This window comes from Buceros rhinoceros, unplaced genomic scaffold, assembly GCF_000710305.1.
Source record: "Buceros rhinoceros silvestris isolate BGI_N320 unplaced genomic scaffold, ASM71030v1 scaffold9014, whole genome shotgun sequence".
Classification (NCBI taxonomy): Eukaryota; Metazoa; Chordata; class Aves; order Bucerotiformes; family Bucerotidae; genus Buceros; species Buceros rhinoceros.
Genome location: NW_010410040.1, coordinates 27,967 through 55,652, shown reverse-complemented (window position 1 = coordinate 55,652; position 27,686 = coordinate 27,967). Strand labels below are relative to the sequence as shown.

At 39.9% G+C, this 27,686-nt stretch overlaps 1 protein-coding gene across 1 annotated transcript; it reads left to right on the top strand.

Moving 5' to 3' along the window:
• Positions 1–2,749: 2,749 nt before the first annotated feature.
• On the top strand, positions 2,750–25,699 carry HSD17B3 (hydroxysteroid (17-beta) dehydrogenase 3). The gene is made up of 11 exons (XM_010135452.1): positions 2,750–2,822; positions 4,830–4,876; positions 10,857–10,932; positions 17,233–17,340; positions 18,046–18,113; positions 19,305–19,340; positions 21,633–21,667; positions 22,687–22,768; positions 24,388–24,453; positions 24,758–24,907; positions 25,589–25,699. Exons 1-11 carry the CDS (start codon positions 2,750–2,752, stop codon positions 25,697–25,699), a joined length of 852 nt encoding a protein of 283 aa, XP_010133754.1.
• The last annotated feature ends 1,987 nt before the right edge of the window (positions 25,700–27,686 follow it).

Genomic DNA, 27,686 nt, shown 5'->3' with positions numbered 1-27,686 from the left:
GGAAGAGCTTCTGTGTGTTAACGTGAATGACCAGACTGGATTAGATCTAAGAATCGTGAGCAGCTCACACTGGAAGCTTCAGGAAAAACCTGGACTGAGTGCATAGATTTGAGTGGCAAGAGGAGCAGTGACTGCAGACACTAGAAGGGGATTTTAAGTCGAAGTGGAAATTGAAGTCTAAGCTATCCAGTTTCTCATAACTGGGTAAGAGATGTGACTTTCATCTTCTCCCTGTTGAAGAGCCAGGGAGGGAAAGATTTGCTACAGATGTTTTAGAGAAATCTTCTGTTTTTAAATATTTCTTTTATAGTTAAAAAGCCTTCAATAATTTTGAGGGACTCAATATTTTATGGGACTCCTCTTTCTCCAGGTCTTCTCTACCTCCAGAATCATCGTTATGGAACCTCAGCTCTGCAGTGGGACAAGGCTTTATAAGGTTTTCACTAATTACAAAAAGATCATTGTTTGCAATGCTGATGAACACACAGTGACACCTGCTAAATAAGATGTTGTTCCCACGAAGGAGCAGCTACTGTATACATTTGATTAATTAATATTTTGCTGTACCTTTTATAAATAAATACAGATTGCGGTTTTAACAAGTGTTTTGGTGTTTGGATGGATGGACATGTAAAGTGCTTTCAAGCACACATGCATAGCATGAATATTTGCTTTCTATAGAATCAACTCCTATAGTTTAATTAGTTCATCATTGTGGAAGTGATTTTATTTAATTCATTGTTCATGTCATTTTTTTGAAGTGCTTCAGACTTAGACTTCTCACCTGAAATAAAGACCTTATTTTCACAGCTTTTATGATAGTATTTCTCAGAAGAATTAAAAAAATAAACTTGGGAATATCAAAAAGTAGGTACTATCTGGAAGAACTTGCAAGTGCTTGCATCCTTTTGCAAAGCAACTCAGCTTCAATCACTTACTATTTGCCTGTATTTGTGAAGATAATGTTTATTCCAGAAAATTTGCTGGTTTAAACTCTGGGAGTATGGACTCAACCAGGCATAACTATCAAGTTAGAATTGAGGCAGTTACGGAAATGGATCTTCATTCAGAATCTTAGTAATTGTGTCCTCAGTTAATAAGGTAGTAATTTAAAACTGATTTCTCTCAGGATACATTTGTAGATAGTCCTAGCCTTACTTTTCTGCAGATTTCATGTTAGCTTAATGAAATACTAAAACAGCTGTAAAACTAGATGGCTTATTTGCTGAGTGGAGCTTCATTTTCTTTCCTTTAAAAAAATGATATGGTTAGAGAAAACATTGGTCTTCAGAATACGTATTTAAAAGAATTAGCAAGTGAGTTAGTTTTAAAAAATACTGGCTTCGCTTCTGAAAGTCACATCCCCTTACAGAAGTGTCTTGTGGTTACATGCTGCTAGCTACAAAAATTTATTTTCCAAAGTCATTCCAATAATTTTAAAACTCCCTAAGTTTTACAGGTGTCAGGGTGTATTTACAAGGGAAACATACAAAGAAACTTAAAAACGGTAATTGGACGGGAAAGGATTACTGTACTGTACATTGGTCTGTGCAAACTCTTTAGGGGTTGCTTAGGAGTGGACTAGCTGTAACAGGGTGAGATTAAGAGAGCAAAAGTACAGTGGCCACCCAAAGCTTTCAGTCCAGGCCACGTGTAATCGTCTTGCAGTGAAAGTCAGAGAAGCAATAATTCAGGAAAAAGCTTCAGACTGGGCTGGATGAACAATTCTTCACATTCACAAGAATTTACTGTTTTTCCTTCCGGTATCTTGGCCCGATTTGCAGACAGTAGGTCCATGAAGTGCTGTAGGCATATCTTGGACTTGTTACCAGCATCTGGAAAAAGATACTGGCAAGGGAGCATGGGCAGAGCTGGAATCAGAGAAGAAGAGACTAGCAGCTGTGGAAGTTTGCATTTTGACCCCATCATCAAGTAGAATTGATTTTTTTTTAATTCAAAAATTAATTTCATTTTAAAATTTTCATTCAGCATCACTGTTGCATGTGTTGCTTTATTCAGAAAAGTTGAAAGTCCTGTTTCCTTATTAGTAGATTACTGTACTTGTTCATGCCATAATTGCACCATTTGTAAAATGGGCATCATGTTATTAACCTCTATTCAGAAAGCTCTGTTAAAAATTAAAAGATACTGTCAAAAGACTTGGGTGACTTTAGTAAGCTTTTATGAGTTTGTCTTCAGATTGGTAAATGAATCTATTCTGGTTTCAGTGTGAATTTGCCCAGAAACTACCTGGGCTAGGGTTTAAGTCTGCAATGTGAGAAGTAGTACTCGTGTGTTATGCCCGTTATCCAGGGTTTTGGTTTATACCCACCTTTAGTCTTTCTGAGTCCTAAACAATTACAGTAAAAGTATTTTTTACTTTCCATTCTTGGATAGTTTCCAGAAAAGGAGTGAAAACTTTCCTCTAAAGCAAACACCAGTAATCATTGTTTAGTTTGGATTTTTTTCAGTAGTTTGCAAGTCTGAGTGTAATGTAGAGATGCAGTTCTAATCTAAACCCTGAACATTCAGTGGAAAAAGAAAATCACGTGATTTGATTAGACTTCTCACTTCTCTGCCAGTGCTCAGAGACTAGCATTGTGCTGGAAAGAGGCATTTCCCAGGGCAGCAGCGACTGATTCATACCAACTCTCTGCCTTTGCTTGCCATGGAAGTGTTCCAGCATCAGCTACTCACTCTTCTTGGGGGCCTGATCTGTTTTTGTGCTCTCATAAAATGCATAAGGCTTATGAAATATTTTTTTCCACGTATCTGGAGTGCTTTGCCTCAGACTTTCTTTCGGTCGCTGGGAGAATGGGCAGGTAAAGGAAACTTCTTTGCTTTCTTCTTGTAGCTGAGTAGTGGATTGTTTTATTAGTAGTCAGGAGCGGTTTTCCTTGCATTTCCTTACCCTGTCCCCTCAGAACAAAACACAGGTTTTCACTTTGTTTTTGTTTTCTCCTAGTAACTTCAGGTTTATGAGCCTAAAGGTGTTACATACTTGGGGTGAATAGAAAAATAGTTAAACTGGTAACAGCTCACACACCTGATGTGTAGATGTGAAATCTCTCCCCATTCCTACTTCTGGTATTTTTTCTCTACTGCACATGCTTTAGTTTTAACAGCATTGCCTATATCCTCAGCTTCCTGATATGTGAAGCAACTAGTTTATGTCTAGCATATGGTCTCCACTTTCTAAAACAACTTTTCTTTGTTCCTGGTGACGTTGCTCCAGTGTGTTTTTTCCAAATTGGTGACCTGTCCTTAATCGCATCATTAACGAGCCAAATCTGTTCTGGCCTAAAGACTTCAAAGGCTGCAGATTGGCAGTACTTTTTAAAAGATATTGTGCCTTCTCGTAAAATAACAGGAATGTTTAATAAACACCTTCTTCCTCCTACTGATCATTGATGTTTTTCTTAAGCTTGTTAGACTGTGAGTATGAAACAATGAACCGGTACTACAGTTACTGAGTTCCTGGGCTACAGATGTCACTGATGGTGATACCTTGTTAAGAAGTGACCTGAACAGTACGCTTGTGCTTCGTTTCTTTCCCCCATGTTAGAGACTTGATGTGACTGAGTGCATGTTTAATAAGCATGTCTCACAGTGGATTAGTAAGAAATGAAGTCTACCCCTGTGTAGAGGATCTGCCTGAATACCAGCTGCTTCTGAAGCAATACATAGGTCTTATTTTGATTTAAGTGAGATGAGGAGCAGTGTATGGAACTTCCAGTGTAAAATCGTTTCTGCTGAAGGTTGGGAGACTTCTTTCCTTTGATGGACTTTTTATTCTCAGTCCTTTTTATAAACATGAAGTCTTCTGGACCCAGTAATACCCATAGGCTTTGATGATTTGCTGTATCATGTGGCACGAGATCCTGAGAATCAAGAAAATTAAAGTCAGGTGGAGGCTTGTTTCCCAACACTTGCCTTCCATCTGCAGGGCTAGAAAGCTGAAGATCCACCGCTGCTTTGCTAAGAGGTCTCTTTCCTGTGTGAAATGAGAGGGGAGTTGTTTTTCTCTTGGCAGCAATCCTAACCATTCCAAATCGCCTTGCTTCCCCCATGTCTTTTGCAATTTAGAAGTCTTTAACCCACGTTTTTTTCTATATTGACTGATTTTCCATTTTGCTCTGAAAACTTAACAGGTTTAACTTGCACTTGCTTTAGTGCTTTCCTGCTTCATTTATTTCTGCCTTATTTCTAAGGTGATAAGGATTTTCTTTCTATAGATCTCTTTGGTATTTGTTTGCATAACCTTTAAAGTTCAGGGTGCTTTATAAATGCTGAAGCTTGTTTACTTGCCCAGTAACACTAAATCCGAAGTCCTGAGTAGGACAGTTGTGGAGGAAGGGCATTTTATAGATAGTGGTAAGTTTGCTGTGAAGTTCCCTCCAGACCGACTTCTTATGTGAAAGAAGTGCTATCTCAGCCTTGGTCACCAGTTCTTATCTCCTAGCATTCTGCCACCAGTGCATATGCGAAAATCTTGCAAGGCAGAACTTGTAAAAATATGTACGTGGAAGAAAATTCTACCACTTCTTAGGCACTTGGCTTGTTGCTTCTTGTTGACCCTATGGAAAATGAAACTGGTATCTACCTTCTGCATCAGATAGGTTAGCGTGGGGATGGATTTGCTTTGAAGACAAAAAGTGCTAAATGAAGGGACGAGAAGATCAAAAGGTCACAAGGAAATAAGTTTTGAAAAAGATTAGTAGTAGAAGCATTTAGGTTGCAATGTTGAAGAAATGCAGGTGAAGAAGATTGAAGAATTCTAGCTAAAGCAGAGCTCCACATGTAATCCTTTTTCTTTTTACTTTCTCCAGTGGTCACAGGAGCAGGAGATGGTCTTGGAAAAGCATATTCCTTTGAGGTAAGACAGATTAGTTACCCTTAAGTTTATTTTAGGAAAATGGCAATTGCTACCCCTTCATCAGTCTTTGCAAGTCAGTAAAATTATTCCAGGAGTCAAAACCACTGTGACAAACGTGGTGCTAATTCTTCTTCCCTGTATGTGCAGAATAACATTATTCAAGTTCTGAAAGGGAACTGGTGCTGCATTTCAGAGAACATCCTTCATGCCTCAATGGTCTTGTCAGACCAAGGAAATAAAATGAGTAATCCAAAACATTTCTCATTGTTTCCAGGGTAGAAGATCTTCTGAATTGTCCTTTTTTCCCTCAGGTTTCACAGCTAATTTGTTTTTTGACTTTCAGTGGGGTGGTCCAGCATTAGCATACAGAATGTAATTTTCTAGCCTTTGCACTTGCAAACACATTTTCAAAGCAACAAATAAAGGAGAAATCTGTATAAAGTAGTATAAACTACAAGTTATGGAAATTACAAGGACACCTGATGTTTAATTAAGAACTGGTAGTTCTGGGAGGCTGGAGGAGGAAAGTGGAGCTGTGTACCGCCCCCTTAGCTGCTTCTGTGCAGTCACTACAGCGGTCCCTTTCTTTTCGCCCGTGCTAATCAGCTCGGAAGGCAGGGTGGCCTTGTGCTATCTCGTACCAGCCTTGCTGTCAGTGATAGTGACTGAATGGTAGACTTTGTCTTTGGTGTCTTCATTCAAAACTGGCTCCCTTTCTAGAAGATAAACAGCAGTGAAACATGAGTCCTTCAGAGCTGAGGTGACAGGGTGAAAATTAGCAGCCCCGTAATATGCAAGAGTTTGCATGTGATGACTTCTGCTTATAAATTAAAAAATGTGTCTCACAGGAAGGAAAAATGAGTCGGCTTTTGTATTAATTTACAGGATTTTTAAGCATATGCATTAAGAACCTACCTCATGATTTTTGTTACTGGGAATGGCAATACAATAATTACTTTTGAAAGTGCATTGAATGTAGGAAACACAAAGACAAGTACCAGGTATTATGCTGTAACATTTGGCATAGTTGCGGTGCAGACCGCGAGTTCTCTCGTGGGAGAGAAGGGAAAATGTTTTCTTCCATCTACTCACCCAATTGATGTAATGATGAACAAATGGGAAGGGTCTGATGAATCTATCAGTCAGGGGGAGCGTGATCAAGACAGAGAGAGGGATCATCAGAAATGCTTAACCTTTTATTTAACTCCACGCCGCTGGATGAAGCCACCTGTGCATGCAGCTTGCTGAACTAACTGTGTGTGCGAGCACCTGGTGATATTTTATCTGTTTGAGGGCTGCAGGAACTTGAGAATGTCCAGATCAGAGCTTCTGTCATTGTTCTGCTTCCTTTGCGCTATATGGGTTGTGCAAGAGTAAATCCCGTTCAAAAGGCCAGCTATAGCATGCAAATGGCTGCTTCCATGAGGAAAAAAAATACTGTTTTTTTTAAAAAAAAAAAACTTGGCTGGAACTGGTTACATTTTGTGGAACATTTGTTTGTTATTTTTGGCATTTGTGGGATGACTGAGAGTCATTTTTATCCATGCTGAGATGTACCTTCTTCCCCAGGTGGTCCCTTTGATTGAAGCTGTTCTCAGCTACTGCTCTGTGGGGCAGATCCCAAGCCCACACCACATGAGCTCATAGCTTGGCACATCATCTTGATGCCTGAGGTCAAAGCACACACTTGTATGTGGTTTGTGGATAACAAAAAATCTGACCCTGCTGTTTTAATATCGGTGTGACTTTGGAGTTTCTGGCTTAGTGCTGCTGCCTTGCTGGTCTGAAGTCAGGGTACAAAATTCTCTGATGTTCTTCTGGCATAGTTTCCTCTGGTGTTATGGGCTGCTGTGAAGGCAACCCGTGTTTGCTGGCCACCATGTTTTTTCTTCTAGAATTTGAGCTCTGAAACCAAGTGATGCATTTCTTTCTGACATTCTGAGCTCGGGCATGGGCTGATGATGGTTCACAACTAATGTAAGGGCTCCACACTGGTTGACAGTGTATGGTACAGGAGATGAAGGAGAGCAGTTCTCAACTTCTGGAAAGCTAGTGTGATGTGACTTTCTCTCTTTGGCATTTTATGTAGAAATGCCAGTTCGCTGGGTAAACCCCAGCAGTCTGAGGTCCTGATAAAGATTACAATATTTACTGGTTCATTACCCTTGTTTCCAAGGTTTATGGATAGGCACAGGTCTCTGCAAAGTCTGTTAAGCTCAAGAGCTAGCTGGGCTGTATGAAGATGCTAGTAGCTGTGAAGCCTCAAAATGCTTTGTCGATGCCAGGACATAGTCATTTCAGAACAAGTTATTGTCGCTTCAGTTTCCTGAGCTTGTGTTGACATGCAAAGATACGGAGAAGTTGAGCTTATCCTCTTCTGCATGCAAGTCCAGGCTTCCACTAAGGCTGTGTCTGTATTTCTAGCACATCAGGGTGATTTTGAAGGACTGGCATTGAGCATAAAGACTTTTAACTGAGTGCTGTGGTGTCAGCGTACTGGCATTCTGGATGTAATTTGCTATACTTATTTCAAAAGCCATGTTCCTGTTAGATTTGGTCCATTAGTTCTTGGGTTGATAGGGTTTAGGCTCACCAAACTTACTGTAAGAAATCAAAACAAGTCAACTGTGAGCATGCTGCTAGGCTGTCACATTTTCACTCAGCTGTTGGTGTTTCAGCATTTTCATTCCTGGTGCAATCTTACTTGTTCTGTTCTCCTGATGTGATAATTACAGATGTGCTTTAGCACTGTCACCAACTTACCACCTCAACATGCTGGATTTATGAATGAGGCCATGCCGTACTCTTGAGATTTACGGTTTACCCTCTTCCCATCCAGTGTAAGGGCACAAGCAGGATGTTGGCGACTCACAATAGTGGTTACTGTTTCTGATGTTGTTAAGAGTTCATAACTGTTTTATAAGTCAGGACAGTGGCTGCATTTAATCTGTGTTTTAGCAGACCATTTTGAGACAGGCACTGCATTCATTTGTTAGTAACACAGTTTCTCAAATCTTAAACCTTAATTTAATTTCCTGAAATTGTGTGTAGTATTACCAACAGTAAATACGAGCTATGTATAATCTGAGTTTTCCTACTTCAGTAGCAAACGTGTTCTAATTTCTCCACTTGGTCTTGGATTTTTTTCCCAGAAATGCTGCTATTCTACTTGTGTTACATAGGTGCAGAGCTAGCAGAAAGATTGCAGAATCCTTCTGCCCTGTCGTCTCAGTCCTGGTCTGCTGGACCAAAGCAGGCTGAAAGATCTGAGCCATAGTAACCCTACAGGTCTGAACCCCAAGCAAGAAGAGAAAAAGGGTGAGGCACTGAGGACATATCAGCACAATCCTGGAGAAGAGAGAGGAATCTCTTCTGTAATAGGTAGAAATTTATGGTAGGCAGCTACAGATTCCATAAAGCATTATTGGGGATTTAAAATTATTACATCCAGTGATCCATGTAGAGAATAAGCAGTTTGTCAGCATAATGGTAGTAGCTACATGCATGGTTTGAACCTAAAACCTGTGTCTTGCCTTTCATGAAGTTCTGTCATTTAAAAATTCATCTCAGACTGAGCTGCTAGAAAATGCAAGGTGACTTTATACTAATTTTTTTAATGTGGATTAAACATTTAAACCATGAGTTTGTGAGATTCCTGAGTGCAGATCCAACCCCATTTCTAAATACTATCTCATTGTAATTCATTATGGCTGGAGTCAGTAATGATACATTTTGCCTGACTGAGGTTCAGGAGCATTTTAGACTCTTGCCACTGGGAGTCAGGGTTTCCTAATGTAAGAAGGTTCACGCTACACGGTGCGGGGAGCTAGTGCTTGTTCTTAACTGTGAGGGGAAAGGCCATCCTTTAGCGTCAGAGCCTTTGTATGATCAGAAAATACTGTCTGATAAAGACGTCTACACTAAAAGTTGCCTTTATTTGAAATGTGGTAGTGTTAAACCTGATTTAATCTTCCCTGTGGAGGGTCAGGAAATTCTGTTCTAAACACAGTTCTTCTTGTTTGAGTGCATTTGAATGTCATGGTAGGTACAAATATCCTGCAAAACCTATTTCTGGGAAGGATGCACGTTTTCTATGTGAGCGAGGAAGCAGAAAAAGAGTAGTCAGTTATGTAGCCTCTTTTGCCTTGAGAAATGGCTGAGGCAGCCTTATACTTCTCGTTAGTCTGGTATGCAGCAGGAAGTCCCCTCACCTGACGGTTAATGATTTTGTAAGATTGCCACAAACGTGAGATTTTAGCTGAAATACAATGCAATCTTAGCAACAGGAATAACTTTTTAGTTAGGCTTAAGAGGGATTTTTCTATGAAACAAAATACAAAGACTTAGCTGAGGTGATATTGAGAAGCCCAGTGACGCAGAACTTTGTTTTTATTCTGTATATGATATGGATGATATTTGGTCTTGGATCTGAAGGCACAACAATTAAAATAATCCCCATCCAACACCCCCAAATGGCAGAAAGGAGCAAGTGACCATGGAAACGGAGACCATGTGTCCAGCTGGAGATGGCGTGAGTCGACCTCATTGTGGATGAAGTGGTATCTGACCGTGTGTAGGCAATTAAGCATCCTCTTCCTGAGGTCTTAAAATGGAGCCTTTAGAACAAGCTTTCAAAACTTCTGAGTGTTTAAGTCTGTGCAGGTCTCTTTGGAGCACTGGTCAATTACGTTAGAGGGTCTCCAAAAGAACAAAATTGTGAGCATGGTCTTTGTGCTGCGAGTGCAAATGGTTGTGATTGATTCATTTAATAGATGGTCTGCCCCTTGTACTCTCAATGTGGTGTACTTCTGAACAAAGGTCCTTATTCCTTAACATTCTCTTCATTGTTTCAGAAGAGCCCAACGGGACAAACTGTTTCCCTCAAATAAGTTTAAGGAGAAGGCATTGTAGGGACTCGGCTATGGAAATCAATGAGTCTTCTGTGTGTGGCCTTTGCTGGTTAGTTTATTCTTCTAAGCAAACCTGGTACTTTCAGATGACATCAGCTTTATCTTTTGTGCTAATTTAGCGCTCTTTCTCCTTGCTCTGACGGGCATTTTTCTAGTTTCGGCTTTATCTTTCCTTTCTTAATGCACGCAGCTCAGTTCAGCTTCCGTTTGTCAATAACTTAGTTTCAAAAGCTGGGGCCATATTTCTCTCTAAAGCTTTGCCTAAAGCTCTTTTAACCGATGGGAATGGGAGGTCTCAGGAAAACAGGAGAAAAACATTCTCTGCTTGTTCTGCATTTGTTCTGCACAGGGTAATACCACAGTAACTATAAACGGACTGCTGTATAAATAGTCTTCACAGCTATAAACTTCAACTATTGCCAACATTGTGGTGGATGTACACTTCTTTGACTGTATTTTGAGTTTTTATGCATGGACTTCACTTTTTTCCTTGGATTCTTATTTTTTTTTTTTTTAGTTTGCATCTAACGAAAAACCACCTGAACTGCATCAGATTTTTATTTCTATTTAAAAAATAGGAATAAAGTCCAAATCCTTTCAAATTTTCAATCCCTCAATTCAGTATGCCCAATCTAGTTCCTCAGGATTAAAAAATGTGAGGGTGGAAGGTGATGTTGTAAAATGACTAGGAAGTCATCAACATATTTGCCCTCCCGAATCCAAATAGAAATAAAAATGTGTTTCTGGGAAATGTCGTATTGCTTTCACTCTCTGCAGACTTTCATTAATTTGAAATTGGCTCAGATTATTTGTTTTTATTCCTGTTACTGGGGTTTGATTGTTGTCCAGTATATTTTTCTTGTGAGGGTCCAAGATTACACAGTGAAGGAGATGCTTTGGAAGACTGTTAGAAGACTAATTATTATTTGGCCTGTTTTTAACATCTGTTGTTTACCCATTAGGCAGGTGACCTGTGAATGAAAGCAATTTTAAATATCCATGATTGCTTTTATTGCAAAACTGGGAAAAATTGAAACATTCTTGTAACCTTATATATTCCTCTCTTGCAGCTGGCAAAACGTGGATTAAATGTAGTTATGATAAGCAGAACTCTTGAAAAACTGCAGAGGGTAGCTTCTGAAGTTGGTAAGTGTTTGTCTCAAACTTACCTGTGCATTTAGCAGACTGGCTTTACAGGAATCTGGAGGTCTCTTCCCTTGGTACCATATGTCGTACAGGAGGACCCCAGGTATTGCTCAAATACTAAAAATAATTTTTGGTCTTACTGTGTTGCTTGAACCCTAGTCATGGATCACTTTAAAATTATGTGCTATCATTGAAACAGTACAATGGGTTTGATTAAAAAAAGTGAATGTGGGTACTTTACTGGCTTCACCTACCCTTAAAGGTACCTGTTTTTTGTTTGGGGTTTTGTGGGCTGTTGGTTTTTTTGTTTTGTTTTTTTGGGGTTTTTTGGTTGTGGGGGTTTTTTTTAGGTTGTCAAGTTACATTTGACTTTCGATAAAGCAGTTAAGTAATGTCTTTGGAATTAATGTTCCCTTTCTTTTCTTCAGAGGAAACTAGCTGTTTACCCTGGGGGATGGCTTGTTTAAATATGTTAAGACTGATGTCTAGGACCTCTTTAGGAGTCAAATGAGTTTTTATCCTCCATTAACTTTGAAGATTGCTGTAATCAAGGTTATTCTTCCCTCATTACAGGGCTTCTATCCACAGATTCCTTGCTGCACAGGTTATTGTGTTAAGCGTGTGTCACTCCACGACTACACCTCTGTCAGAAAGTGTGCGTTTCTCAGGAACATGGCAGACTTGAAGTGGGTGAAAGAGTCTGTGACTTCTGAACCCACAGCTGCCAAAATCGAGTCTTGGATCCTGAAATTTTCTGTCCAATTTCCCTCCCTTTTTTTCGAGGGATAGACTTGTTTTCTCTGGGGAAGCAAGGGTTGTCAGAGGAGGAAAGCAGCAACTCCCTGAATAGTCTCTATAAGCAGTCATATCCATGAGATCAATGTGACTATGGCCTACACTAAGTAAACAGCCATAAAAAAATAATTTCTGTGGGAATTAGGTCAGCTCTGGTGTTATTGTTCAATTTCTTTGCAGCTAAATGTTAAAGAATTACAATAGAAACCTGAAAAAAAAAAGCTGAAGAGTTTTTATGGTTTATTTGCATTGTAAATTACAATCCAAAATAAAGAATTAAAACAGATTCCTGAGACTAACATAGCTAAGCAAGGAAAAAAAAGTAGTGGAGGGCTGGAGGGATGACATACTGTAAATTCCTCGGCACTGTGATTTATTATAAGGCCATCCACTGGCCACCTTCCTAGTTGAGGCCATAGTGTGCTGAACTGTGTAGCAGCACGTGATGAAGGACTTGTCATGCCCCAAAAGGTACTGCTGGAATAGCCTTCCTTGCAAACACTCCTGTGCTTTGTGCAAAAGTGACCCACGGCTCTTCGCCCGTGAGGAAGCTTCACTGACTGCAGCAGTTATCCATGTAATGCAAAGTGCGAGGAGGTGGATGGGGTGGTCCTAGGAGCTCAGGCTGCACCGATGAGGTTTCTGTGCTGTGTTCAGCTGGATTGTGGGTGTAAAGAGTCTTCCTCAGAGCTGACTGAGATTGGAGGCAGACCCCAGTGAGACTTTTCCATTGTTTTTAGTGGGTTTTGGCTGAAGCTCAGAGTGACTTATCTGTTATTTATTGTGTCAGGTTGGAAATGAATACATAACAACAGTAGATGGCACAAGCAAAAGGCAAGAGAGGAAGATGAAGTAATGAAAAACATCCAAGTAACCTGGAGGGAGTTCTGGATGTGGGCCTGTGTTGAAGCTTTGGAAATGTTCCACTAATTCCAATATTCAGATTCAGACTTTACTGTAATTAAGCTACGTAGCCATTGGTATGGAAGAAAAGTTAAACTTACTGTGATGTTGTGTGTGTAATTACACAATGGAAACCAAAAATGAAGCAGAAACTTAACCAGAGTTAAGTTCTTACTGTTTTCTAAATTTTCTAACTTTTTCTTTCTAAACTGCATAAACAAGCAGTATCTCTCTCCAAGTGGCTATCATTACGCTGAACTAACGTGCCGGGAGATTAAGGCACAGAGAGATAAAGAGGAAAAGTTTGTTGTAGGCTATGTAAATTTGTTGCAGGACTGGACACACTACTCTTGTTTCCTTTTTCTTAACAGCTAACACCGTGTATCTTTCTGCAACCAGTTGGTCAGCATAATCAAAAGACTCCCTTTTCAAACTGACAATGTTATTTGCCTATTCATACTGCCGCGTTCAGTTTGGGTACTGAATAATAGAAATTAGAAGAGTCTGAACTGTGGGTAATTTCAGGGATCTCAGCATTTGGATTTTCAAGTCCTGTGGGCCACAGGTGTACCTGAGAACAGCTCTTAGAGCTAGAGCAGGCGGAAATCAGTAAGAAAAACGTTTCTTCAAAGAAGCCCTGGAATTGAAAACCAGATCTCCACCCACTTGGACTGGAAAGTTCTTTTAGCTTGTGGTGGGCAGACGGAGAGGACCATTACAGCAGGTATACTGCTCCTTTATCACATTTAGTACTGCAGCTGTGAAACATTGATCGAACCATAAACCAAGAGATTAGAAATTATATTTTATTAACTTCACTAATTTTTTATTTCTTCTGCCTGCATTTCCTAAGTAAGCTGTTTAATGGGCAGAGCTAGGTCCTGATTGAAAAGTTATGTATTAGGCTCTATTTATATGATAAAGGTCTGCACTGTTTGGCTGTTAATGCCAAACAAACAAAAAAGCCACTGCTGTATGACATAAAAATTATTCACAACAAGGGTGGTTGGGTTTTGGGGGGATTTGGTTTGAATTTGGGATTGGGTTTATTTGTTTTGTTTTATTTTTATTATTTGAGAAGAAAGAAGTATGTATTTAGGGGAAGAAAAGGAGTGTGCTCCTCGGAAGGCAGTAGAAAATACAGCTATACCAGTTTAGACCAGCTGAGCATGTGGTTAATGGATTTGGGTTGGTGATGCAGGAAGTAGCTTATCCACATCTTCCTCCTGAAATTATGCCTGTTAGTATAGAATAAAGCAGTGAATAAAAAATAATCACCCTACAGGGTTGAGGACCAAATGTGCCTTGCTCCCACCAAGACCTGTGAAGGTGCTAATTCATTTAGCTATTCACCTTGTTACTGATCCAATCTGATGTACTGTGTCCTCTGCCTCTCACCCTTCCTGCTCCAAGAGCAAAGCGGGTAAAAAGCTGAGCTCACTGACTAGCACAAAACATCTCACTTGGCACATCCTTCCTTCAAAGGCTGTTAAAAATGCCTGTTGTGTCTTGCTGGTCCCTTGAGGTAAAGTGTTATTGCTCAGGACTGTTTTCTCAGTATGCAATACTACATAATGGAGCACTTGAGAGCCTTGACTGATTTTCTGAGTGCTCCAGTAACTAGCAGCAGTTCCCATGTTTTGGGGTTGGTTTTCACTGAGTTTGTGTTATCTGGTGTCTTCTGTTTTGCAGTTCTGCTTTTACCCTCATTCTTTACGTTACTTCTGCATTTCCCTGTTATTTCTGAAACTGAGTTATCTTATATTTCTGAGGAGATACATTTCTCCAAAAGATTTTCAAAATGTAGCCAGAACTTGTGCTTAGTAATCTAACAGAACTTTGTTTTTAAATTTCTCCTCAGTCTTAAATAATTTTTTAAACCTCTTTCTGTTGTTAAAATAACTTCTCGTTTTGCTCTCCTCTCTGCAAATTTCCACTGCATTTGAATGCCGTCTTACCCTGAGTGTGTCTCTATATTCAGATTTTGCCGTAGTGCTTCAAAAGGGTGTCCTTTTTCTACACAGATAAGCTCTTGTGCCACTCGGGGATTCATTTTGCTACCTCAGGTTTTCAGATCTTCATAACTCTCTAAATAGAAAGGGAGAGTTTCTGGCAGGCTGCATGTCCTAACCAACTTCATGCTTCACCATAATTTATTCTCTTCTCAGTAAATTTTAAAAGGCAGCACATTATCGTATCTGACAAGTGGGATTCCCAAGTGGTCTGAGGTCGGAAGGAGTTAGATGTATCATTCTTAATGATACATTTCATAACACATTGGATTAAATAACTCAGTTCAATTTTAAAAAATTTTCCTTGCATTAGTTTTCACTTCATTTTTAAAGAAGACAATAACCTGTCCTGTTGTTAGAAAACCTAGGCTTTTTGCTTCTGGCACACTTAGGGCTTTTAAAAAGAATTGGAATGTCTTGTGTCTTCAAAGACTGCCATAAATCCTTGTCACAGGGAGGGGGAGACGTAAGAAACATTGGAAATTGTTTTTTGGCTCTCTCCTTTGCAGAATTGTTATCATTTTCTGAAGAGCTATCCCTGGATAATTCATTTATCAGCATGATAGTTTTATTGTTTTTTAATATATTGTTTTATTCTTAAATGAGACAGAGGAAAGCCATCTGGAGTACTTGTTTGTTGGCTGACAATGCTGGTTGCAGCAGTACAGTTCTGTACAGACAAGGGGATGCAGAGAAAGTCCAGATGGTTTGTTTGATCCTCATTTTTATGTTGCTGTAGTTTTGGCTGCCCTTCTGATTGCCCGCAAGAAAGATGGACACAACATCACTGCACTGTTTAAGGCTATCTCATTTTGTTTATAGAGCTCTTCAATCAGAAGGTCACTGTAAGTGTCTGCTCCAGCTGTTGCTCTGTTCTTTCCCACTTGCTGCATTTACACTCACAATGTCCTTTTCTTTATAGTTGTACCATTCCCTGAGCCTGGAACCACAAGGGGGTCATTTACTGCTAGAGTTGGTTTTATAGGTTGAAGGTTCAAAGGGTGTTTTGTCCCTTTCGCACACGCAACTGCAGCTTCGAAAGAGGGCAAGAAAAAGGGCACTCCTCCCTTCTTTACTCTGTACGGAGACGGGTGTCCTCTGAAATCGCATGCAAGATGCAGCCCACACTTTAGATCTGGAGTCGGAGCGTCTGCTGTTTCCTCAGACTGTGGTACTTGAGGAGCACAAGGTGGATAAGACTTGCAGTGTATTGAGGGGCAAGGAGGAATAACCAGGAGGAGACAACTTCTCCCATCCTCCAGTGGAGGCTATGTGTTGTTGCAAACTGGACCCAAAGCCAGCTCTCTGCCAGCCTTGCTCTCCTGTGGGAGTCTGAATGTGCACCAAGGGTGAGGCAAGATTTCTGGGCAGAAATCAGTGAGTCTGTTTCCTATTGAAGGCAATGCTCTGTGTCACGTGCGTGACAAAAATCAGGCTCCAAACAAGCAGAGGCAGTTTCCCAAACAGGACTCAAAACAGACTTTCTGCCATCCACGTGCACTGAATTCCAGCCACTTGCAGAGAGTCTGCAATCCCATCATCTATTGACATTTCCAAGCTTCACCTGTCACTTTTTCAGCAAACTTCATCTGGATTTCAGCTTGCTCGTAAAACTTGAAAGCAGGTTTAGTAGCAAGAATTTACAATGTGAACATCTAGTTAGAAGAGACCTTACTGGGCCCCTTTAAAGGAGAACTTTGCCTTTAAAAATGAGTAAATAAGTGCCTCTACCTCTTTTCCTCAAGAAACTTCATTGAAAATATGAACAGCAATAAATCAGCTGCTGGGAAAAGTGGTAACGTACATCTGGGCTCCACTCCTGCATAGCAATGACACTGGAAAAATCACACCCATTTCCCTTTCCCTTCTGTGTAAATTGACCTTGTAAAATTTAAGTTATACCCTCTCTAAAATACCTTTCAGTCCTGCAGAATCGTGGGGAAGGTTGGGTCTATGGGAGTGCAAATGTCAAAACAGGAGAGGAATTGTTTGAAAATAGTGGAGAAAGTATTGCATTGCATCCAGCTCCATTTCCCCCCTCCTCCTACATAAAGTGATATGCTCTGCGTGTTAAAATGTTCATCTTATACATGAAAACACTTTTAAACCATTCTGCACAACTGTGCTTATGTAGAGGATCTGGCACTCACATTCACTTGTCTGATGTATGCTGACTGTGTTCATTTATAAATATTATGATAACCAGGGGAAGGAGTTCTGTGTTGTTTATCTCTAGGATTTGGCCTTTTTTTTTTTTTTTTTTTTTTTTTTTTTTTTTTTTTTTTTTTTTTTTTTTTTTTTTTTTGGTCCTTATTGAAGGACCAAATGGCGTTTGGTTTTTGTGAGGGAACTTCATTGATTTTACAGCATAAATTCATCCTGTATTTGCCAGGCCATTTCCCTGACAACAGTGAGAGTGTTTTGTTTGCCTTGTAATATTTCCTAAATTAAGAAAAGTTGGAACAATTGCTTACTGTAGAGTGGGCGTTGCTAAATGAGACATCTCATTGTTTCTCTCACTACTTCGTTACAGCTTTCCCTCTCTCTGGGTAGGTGCAAAGGGATCTTCTATTTTTGTTCTTAATTACAGAGCAGACCACAGGTCAAAAGGTGAAGGTTATACAAGCTGATTTCACTAAAATTTCGATATATGAGAACATCGAAAAAAATCTGCAAGGCTTGGATATTGGCGTTCTGGGTGAGTCATTAAGGTCTGTTAATTGAATAGAATTTTATGGCTGCAGTGTATTAAACAGAGAATTGTATAAATGATATGTCATAACAGCTTGTTAGCCAACACTTCAAACCAAGCATATAGCTGCCTAGTACATTTGAGCATTGCTGTTTTATCATGAACAAGTTTTAAAAGTGAATTAGGATTCTCCAAAGTCTGTCTGTTTCTCTATACAGTGGCTTCTTTACTGAGAAACCTCCTTTGGTGCCTTACAAGCAATATCCAGCTTGGGGGGTCTTCTTCCCTATTTGGCCTCAAGGAATTAATTTTCACTATTGATTGTTTTACAGCTGTGTGCGGTTCTTACATGGAATCCAAAATGAGCCTGTGGCTAACGCGAGTTGGCATGATGCATGCAGCAACAATGTTTTTTTCAGAAAGCTTTTTTTTTAAAGAAAATAATGCTTTTAATGGTGAAACAAATGAAACAACAACCACAAAATGCAAACGAAGTCCCAAACTGAGGCAGTAGACTGTTTTTCTGTTCTCTGAAGTCAGCGCTGATCGGTATTGATGACTTCAGTGAGAACAAGACTCAACGATAAACAGCGTTTCTCTTCACATACAGCTCAAAAGCTTCTGGGTCTTGAGGAGAAGCTGTTTGTTGGTCTAGCTGAACTATGCACTTTGCCTAGATTTGCTTCTTATCATTATATTTCCTTTGATTAGTTAACAATGTTGGAATGCTTCACAATCCTCTTCCGTGCCGTTACCTTAATGGACCAGACGTAGATGAGGTAGGACTGCTCTGTGGGTTTCTACTTCCAATATAGCAACGAGGAATTGTAATTCCATCTGGCAAGGGACAGATTCTGCTCTGCTACAACCAGCATGCACTGAACTGTGCAGTTGAGTGGGGAAACAACTGGGCCGGAAAGAGCACACTTTGGTTTGTTTTAATGCTCAGAAGAGCTTGCAAGAAGAGTAGATTTCAGCTAAAATGCAGCAAGAGCCCAGCAGAGAGGGAAGAGAGCATCTGACCTGGTTGTAGCAGGGATCAGCAGCCCTTCTGGCTCACTCCTTACTGTAATGTAATGGGGACCAGCCTAGTCACAACTTACATGTTGGGTTCGTGTTATTATCATTAAAACTTTCTTTCTTTGTCACACCATTGCTTGAGTATGTGAAAAAAAAAAAAAAAAAAAAAAAAAAAAAAAAAAAAAAACCCTCATGTAAACACAGGTTACTTTTGGGGGAAAATTAATTTATACACGTAAAATAGTTTGACAGAATTAAATATGCGATCAAGTTTTTCATTGCCTTATTGTTCTTTACCTCTATAGTATTAGCCATGAAAAGAACAGAATTTCTAAGTGTATTTCTTGCTAGCACCTGTCTCAAGATCCATTCATTCTATCTATCAACATATCAAATATCTCTGCGTATCTATCTATATCTGTACATCAAATCAGAGATCCCCAGGCAGGCTGCTTCCCAGGCAGCTGTGTGATGGTATCTCTGCTGCTGCTACGACCTGTCTTTGCTTGCTTCTCTCAGGAGGATATCTCTATGTGGCAGTGCTTTAGCAGCACTGTCAGTCTACCTCTGTCATGGACAGCCACTCAGTCTCCTCCGCCTGGGACCCCGGTAATTTGGTGTCTGCGTGCATCCAGGCTGGCTTGCTGGTGCCATCCCTGCCTGGACACCAGGCTTCGCCGTCTGCAGTGATGTGTCTGGGCAAAATGGAGAGCATGAAATCGAGGCAGACTTTAATGTCATGTTTAAAATAAAATTAACCAGGACTTACCTGCCTTTGAATATCCTACATCATAGACTCAGTCAGTGACAATTCAAGGCAGGCTATGCAGCGAAAAAGCAACTGCCTTGCTAGAAAGCTTTTCAGTTAGAATCGCTAGCTTTGTTGCCTAGATGAACTGCAAAAATCTCCGGAGTTGTCTATGAATTGACTGTTTTCTCATTCCCTGCAGGACCTCATCAACTGCAACATTATTTCTGTTACAAAGGTACGTGACACGCTTACATCTATGTTACACCTGTAATGTATTTTACTGGGAAAAAATCAGTCCCAGACAAGACTGACCTCGCTTTCCTGTGTATTTTAATTTAGTTTATCAGTAGATAGTAATTTTCAGCTGGAATGTCAGCGTTGTTTTAAAGACATATCGTTACACTGCAGCTGAAACAGTTTTCAAAAACATGCTTGTTTTGGTAAACAGGGAGATTCTTTTCAGAATCAAAATCTTCAAGACAGAAGGTTTTGCAGTTTGACTTTCTGTGCTGTGCTTGTATTTTTTTGTCACAGTTCTGTTCTGCAAAAATATTTTTGTATCAGTGAAGGACAGAAGCTTAGGGAGCTGACTCCAAATTCTGTATTTTTACCTCTTGGTGATAGTTTTGGTTGGCTATTTCCCTTACAAGAACACTTAATGTTTCAAGCTTTCCACCTCTGATTAAGATTTCTATTGCTCTGCTGTTTGCAAACAGCATGTTAACATGAACAAGAGCAGAATGGGAGCTTCATAGTTTATCTCAGCCTTGGCTAATGTCTTTCTAAACATGGCATGAATCTCTGATTAAGATTTCTATTGCTCTGCTGTTAGCAAGCAGCATGTTAACGAACAAGAGCAGAACAAGAGCTTCATAGTTTGTCTCAACCTTGGCTAACGTCTTTCTAAACATGACGTGAAAATTATCAACAGATGTTCATCTTTCTTTGGCTAGCAAACTTTACATCCCAAATTTCTACTGCTGCTTAATGCGTTCAGGTACCAAACCACGTAGTATCAGTAAATTAAAACAAATTCTTCCATAAAGTGGTCCGATGAGCTTTCCTAGGTTTTATTCTATTTACACAACAAAGGAACAGAAATAGCTGCAATATTTTGTACCTTCTCAGTATGAACACAAGAAGTTTCTCCCTTATCATTTCCCACCTTGCACATACCTCAGAATCAACCTCTTCTTCACCAGAACCTGGTAGTGGTGTTTCCTTTCCCCCGCTGCTACAACCACATCATTTTCAGTCTTTCACAAACATTCGCCTTCCTCCAAAATACAAAGAAGAAACCGTATTTCTAACCAGCATTCTTCATGGTTGGGTCCAAATCTTCTTTAAATCTGTTTGTGGTTTTATTTTTCCTCCTCCCTGCCTTGATTCCTGCTAGCATCCTGCTCACCACTTCTTGCAGTGGGATGCCTGAGCTCAGGGTATTCCTGGTTCCCACAGATATCAGCAGGATTTTCAGCACTGCAAAAGCAGGACCCTTTCCCATGTTTTCCAGCTGGAAATTCCCATGCACCCAAGCTGATGTGACGCACCTGCATCATCATCATCCTTTCTGAAATTGAAGCTTGTGAACCCCACCCTGCCACTACTATCCTGTTGTGCACAATGACACCACTGAAAAACCAACAATGAAGATTACTGACAACACAAAGACAGAACAGGGAAACACCAAGAGACAGAGAATAAGGAAGACGGGGGGAGGCAAATGGGAGAGTAGAGTGACAATACTTCGAAGTGAAAAAAAAAAAAGGGGGGGGGGGGAAGGGGGGAACTAACAAGCATTGAATTAAGCTGTATCACTCATTACTCATTTGCACTCCTTTTCATTAACGCACTTTACAAGTCAGGTCTCTTATCCTGAGAAGATTCATACATTATGTGTGTTTTTAGGAAGAGTCAGTAGTATGAGTATGAATTCCCTAGGGACTTAGCCTTACTGTCAATACTGCTCTTCAAATACAACAAACAAAAGCAGATTACTTACCTAAAAATGGATTTAATTGCACTTCAAAAAATCATAAAGGTGATTAAGGCTGTTGTTAAAATAAGAATGGATGATTAAATAATTAGCATAGGAAAGATCTTAAAGCTCATTTTGGTGGCAGAAAAAAATTGTCTTTTCATGATTTTCTGCTATTTTTGATCCAGGTAGAGCCAGAAACAAAGCTGCAAAAACACTGTGAAGTTGACTTTCTCCTTACAGTTATGATTCAGTATTGAAGAATGATGACATTCAGATACTGTTGAAATGCTTTGGATAAGCATAAGACTTTCACTCCTTAGAAGACTAGCCTTTGGAATCTTTTGACATTTCAGATGATTTGCAGGCCATTAGCGTTTCTAAAATGTTTTCCAAAACTTTTAGTGTGCCACATTTTAACTATCTGAAGTGTGTACATAAGGCTGGGGCTTGAGCAAGTGAAAAATCTTGTGAATTAAACAAGGTCAGTTGAAAAATGCAGTGAGAAAGAGGAAGAATGGATATAATTATTAACATACTTGTTTACAGATGACAAAAATAATTTTGAAACAAATGGAGTCAAGGTAAAAATATTTTTTTTCCTAGAACTTTCAATAGCTTTTAGCTGCTACCTCCAGGTTATTCAGGCATAACTCTGCTTTTTTGCGATTAACTTCTGCACTTTTCAGTATGTCAATCAGTAAGATTTCTTCTGTTGCATTCAGTGCTCTGTGAATGAATGATAGAAACTGCCACAAATTGTCAGTCAGCTGTAGAACAAGACAGAAAATATAAAATGTAAGTCTGTGTCCAGTAAGAACATGCAGGTGTTGCAGAAACAAAATAACACAATGGTTCTAATTAGGCAAGAAGTGGCATTCGAATAAATTGTTGTATTCTTTGAAGAGTGAAGAAGCTGTGCTTGGAGTAATACTGTTCAAGCTCTGGAAATACATTTCTACATCAGAGAGATTAATTCAGCTATGCAGTTAAGGATTCTGTTCCTCCTTTTAATACAGCGTGTATTTTAAACATGAGGGACCTTAAACCAGAAGGTCTTCAGATGGAGTTTCTAGAAAACATTGTTAACAACTGCATTTTCGAGGCCAGTGCATGCCTTTTGTTTTGGCAATAAGCTCTTACTCTTTAATTGTTTTGGTTTGTTTCTTTCCTTGTTGTCGCTGAAAGAATTGTCTGTAGTGATTTGTACAGGAGTTGTGAATAGGGAAGCTAAAAGAGCAGAGGCTTGGAGCAGGAGAAAGAATGTGCGGGCTAATGAGCAAAAGGGACCTACCAGTTACTTAGAAGCACAAAATCTTTCCTTTGATGACATTTTTTGCTCTGTTAGATGTGCATTAGCATGTACCATGTGCCCATGGTTCTGACTGCACTAGGCATTTAAATTTCTCTTATGACATTATTCCTCACTGTTTTTGACTTAATTGCACTAAAACTACACCGTAAGAATTGGGTCTTTTCAAAGTATAGTCTACACTATAATAGGAGAACTATGCCTTCTGGGGGAGAAAATTGTTTTCCACTCATGCAGGCTTTTACTCTAATACCGTAAAATGTAAACTGAACATAACTGTTTAAATTTCAGGCGGAAAGGTCTTATTCTGAATCTGTCCTCTGCTCTGGGTACCTTCCCTTGTCCATTATACACAGTGTACTCAGCTTCCAAGGTGAGTCTTTCACTTCGCTTTGTAAAGAAATCCCCATCAGGTGTTTACCAAAGCATTTGTATCAGCAACACAGGGCCGGGTTTTCAGGACGTAGATCAGTGTTGCTCCACTGAAATAATTAAATAATGTAAATTAGTGCTAGCTGAGAACTAAAGGTCAGGGAAGCTATGTAAATGAAATCCAGATGAAGGGCTGCTGGATCATTGGAACATTTTTGCCTTTGATTGAATACTCTTATACCAGTGCTCACAATCTGTTCTCGTTCTGGGAAGTGATGACTTTTACCAGGCTGGCTTAGCTAGTTTACTCAAAACTGTAGATGGACAAGTGCTAGATTGTGCTTATAGAACTAAGAATAAAGTTCCTGGCAGGTGGGTGGTGAGTTGCCTGGCTTCATAGATTTCACTTTGAAATTTTGTTCTGAATTAAAACCCCAGAGTTTATAAAAATGTGGAGTGAATGATTTTTACTGAAACTCCAGAAGCAACTTGCTCAGCTGACATTTGCTTCAAATGAAAAATTCTAAAAATATTTGCTTGAACATAGCTAAAGTTCAGCTTGGTAAGAAAAAGCTAGTTATTCCTGGTTAGAAAGTCTAATTTTCCATTTCCTTTTCCTCTTTTTAATGTAAGTTTCTCATTACTCAAAACCTGAACTACATTCAAACTAGACAACTTTGGTTCCTTAGAAAAGTTTAGATAACATTACTCAAACTGATATGGAACGTTGGTTGTATTATTTTGAATTCTTTACATTCTTGGATATCTTTTACCTTTATTTCTTCTTAAATGGACTTTTTTTGCAATGCCGCAAATGGAAACTATCTTACACATCAGTATATTGATGTTTCATGCAATATCACAACACAATTGGTGTTTAAATTGTAAAACCTGTCAAATTATGAGTTTAAAACACTGTCATTTTTTTCTCCTTAGTAGGACTTTTATATTTCTAATTACAGAATGGTGATCCATCATTGACAAGTTTCTGACTATTTCTCAAAGATCTAACGCCTAAAAGTCAATCTTAAAAGAAACACAACTTTTACACAAAGAAAATAGTATGAGAAGCACCTAGAAAGATGAACCTTAAATGCTGAAGCTACAAACCCCTCAAATTCTCAAATACCTGACTTTTAAAATCATGTTTGATTGCTACGCTAATAGGTATGCTGAAGACATGAGTTATGTTTCACTCTCTTTTTTACGGCAAGAGAAAGAGCCCTGTAAGCTTTGAACTGGGCGGGCCAGGAGTCAGCCAGAGATGAGACTCATGAAACAATAGCTAGAATAACTAGGTGCTCAGGTATTTGTATCTCTGTGTTTTCATAAGCGTGACAAGGCTTCAGTCCAGCCTGGGGTGGTATTCGTTTCATGTCTGGCTTGGGCCAATGCCAAGTTCCATCTTTTCTGGATGAAGAGTCAGTCTTGCCATTGCTCATGTGCATCAGCAGCAACCGTGTCTTGGAAAGCTGATTTCTGTGTTTTTCACCACTGCACTGTGCCTTAGGTTGTATGATGCGTGGCCATTTTTGTTAAGGACCTGTTCTCGAGTGTTTGTGACCCTACATTAAAGTACTTAGTTTCCTATGATAATGTTACTTTTTTTTTTTTTCCTAGGCCTTTATAAGCACTTTCTCCAAAGCGCTACAAGCAGAGTATAAGGCAAAGGGAATTATCATACAGGTGATGCGATATCTTGCCATATTTGCCCTCATTTTAACAAATCCTCCAAGGATATCTGAGATGTCTAAAAGTCTATGGTGTAGCCAGTCTTGGTGAAATGCTGGGTGACCCTGTCGAAGCTGTCCTCCCTGTCTGAAGCTTTTTTCCCTTACTTTACCATAGTACGATTACTTATTCCACCTAGTGCCTTAAACCATTGCAAATACCTGTTATAATTTGTCAGATGCTGGGGGGCTCTGCAGAGTGAATGGCCTTATGTAAATGTTAGATGACATTACACTGATACTATGATTTCTTGTTTTAGGTCGTGGCTCCTTATGGTGTTTCTACTCCAATGACAATGCACCAAAAACCCAGTCTTATAACAAAGACAGCAGAAGAGTTTGTTTCTGAATCACTGGATTATGTCACCTTTGGAGATCAGGTTTTTGGGTGTTTAGCCCATGAAATGCTGGTAATTGAATTTGATAGTGTGTAAATGGGTCCCAAAGGCTGAAGAAAGGCTTTCTGGGCTCAGCAGGTTCTTTTGACTGAAGTCAGAGGCCTCGAAGTTGGACAACAAATGAGACATGGTGAATAGGTTGCTAAGGTTAATATGGCACCAGTAAACTATGAAAGGAGGAATACACAAGTAAAGCATAGTGGTATCAGCACACTGTGGCTGCCTCCACTTTTGTGTCTTGAGCTGAGCTCGCTCAGTTTGATACCTAAATAGTCTTAATCCTCTCTCTGGTTGCCTGTTTTCATTACCCTATTAGGAATATTTCTGAGACACCTTCTTTTCTACAGAAATTGGCCAGCAGATTTGAAAGTTAATAGTGGGGGAGGACATAAAACCAGGCTGTGCTATATCACATAAACATAATTTCCTTAAGACACCAAGCTAGCAAAATAGAATAAATATTTATACATGGCAGCTGTTAATGATGAGTGTTAAATTAAAGTACAAGGAAGAGAACAAATTTGCTGAAAACTGAGAGGAATGATCATCTCCTCTAAAAGAAAACATGCATGCTGAAAGTATAAAATAAAAGCTTTTGCATTTCTATGACCTTTCTTAACACTCAGCTCATTTCCTTGAAGAGGTTCCTATAACCCTTTGCCTTTGTTTTGTCTTTGCTTTATTATTCTGAAGGCACGTGTCGTGCAGCTCGTCCCTTTATGGGTGTTCCACAGCGACAGATTTCAAGAAGCAGTCCTGCATGGATTTAACCATTATCTGAAGAAGAGGTGGAGGAACCCCTAGCAAGTTGGGTTTTTTCAGAAAATGTGTTATGGGAAACCCCAGCAGGATGCATTTTACTGTGTTGTTGTGTGTGTGAATGTGAAAGGAATCAAATCAGTTTGAACCATAGCTCCATCCAAATCACCCGTTAGTGATAAGTGATTTGATCTAATGCATCTTTTAAGTAAACTCATTCCTGTTCCTCTCCAAAGTCCGTAAAATTTGGTGTAGTTACAGTGACTTCTGTGGGCTTTAGATAGGTTCTAAGAAATTTAAGTTACTGTTTTAATGTAAGCTTAGAGGCCATAAATATTTACGCTTTTTAATGTTCATGAATAAAACAATAATTTGCTTTATTTCCGAATTTGTTCACAGTGTTTTTTGATTCTTTCAATGAGGGTTTTGTTTCTTTGGTTTCTTCTGAAAAGTCAAGGAAATTTTCAAGAAGGAAAAAAAGAAAGCTTTTAGTTTGTAAAGTACACACAGGACCTTTTGAAGTCTGCAACCATAAAAAATGCATTTCTGCCTGTGAATGACTTCATGCTCTACAGTATCTTATGTGGGCTGGAGGAGAAGGGAGCATAGGCAAAAGATCTGCAGTAATTCTGCATTCCTGGATGAATCCGGAAGGCAAACCTATTGATTGTAAATACCTGTGAGGATCATGCTGGGTGGGATTAAAAAGCATTTCGAGAACAATGTAATCATCATACAGAGTCAGTAAAGGTCCTCTTTAGCTGATCTGGTATCCTTCTGTGATGTCAACCACCTAGTGGAGGAAGGGAAAGCTGTAGATATGGTTTTGGCCGATTTTAGGAAGGCTTTTGAAACTGTCCTCTCCACTTCCTTCTGGACATATTGTCCAGTTGTGGGATGAGCAGGTGCACGGTGCACTGGGTAAAGAACTGGCTGGATGGCAGGGTTCAGAGAGCTGTTGTGAATGGGTTTACAGCTGGCTGGTGATCAGTCACTGATGATGTTCCTCAGGGCTCGGTTCTTGGGCCCTCTCTGTTCGATGTGTTTATCAATGATCTGGATGCAGGAGTTAAATGCGTCATTAGCATCTTGCTGAAGACACTAAACTGGAGGTGCTGTTGACTCTCCTGAGGGACGAGATGCCTTGTAGAGAGATCTAGACAGACTGGAGCATTGGGCTGTTACCAATGACATGGAAATTTAACAAGAACAAATGCCAGATTCTGCACCTGGGATGAAGAAATGCTGGACACGAGGATAAATTGGCAGAGGAGTGTCTGGAGAGCAGCCCTGCGGGAAGAAAGGGATCTGTGGGTGCTGTTTGGCCGCAGGCTCAGTATGAGTCAGCAGTGTGTCCTGGCAGCCAGGAGGGCAAACCACATCCTGGGGTGCATCAAACACAGCACAACAGCCAGTCACTAGAGGTGATTATCCCACTGTGCTTAGTGATGGTGTGGTGTGAACCTTGGAAATTGTGTGCAGTTCTGGGCCTCACAGTTTAGACAGTGGAAGTCCTTGAATGCGTCCAGAGGAGGGTAACAAAGCTGGAGGAAGGGCTGGAGGGCATGTCCTGTGAGGAGTGGCTGAGGGCTCTGGGTTTGTCTAGCTTGGAAAAAAGGAGGCAGAGAGGTGACCTCATTGCTCCCTACAGCTTCCTGAGGAGGGGAGATGGAGAGGGAGGTGCTGATCCCGTCTCCCTGGGATCCAGTGTCAGGACACCTGGGAATGGTTCAAAGCTGCATCAAGGGAGGCTCAGGCTGGATATTAGAAAACATTCTTTACCAAGAGAGTGGTCAAACACTGGGACAGGCTTCCTAGAGAGATGGTTAATGACCTGTGCCTGTCAGTACCTTAAAAGGAGGTGTTTGGACAATACTCTTAAAAATACACTTTAACTTTTGGCCGCTGAAGTGGTCAGGCAGTTGAACTAGATAGTTATTATAGGTTCCTTTCAATTATTCTAGTCTAGTCCAGCCCAGTCAAGTCCAGTCTATTTGATTCAATTCTGTTTAACCAGATGTACTTCTGTTTG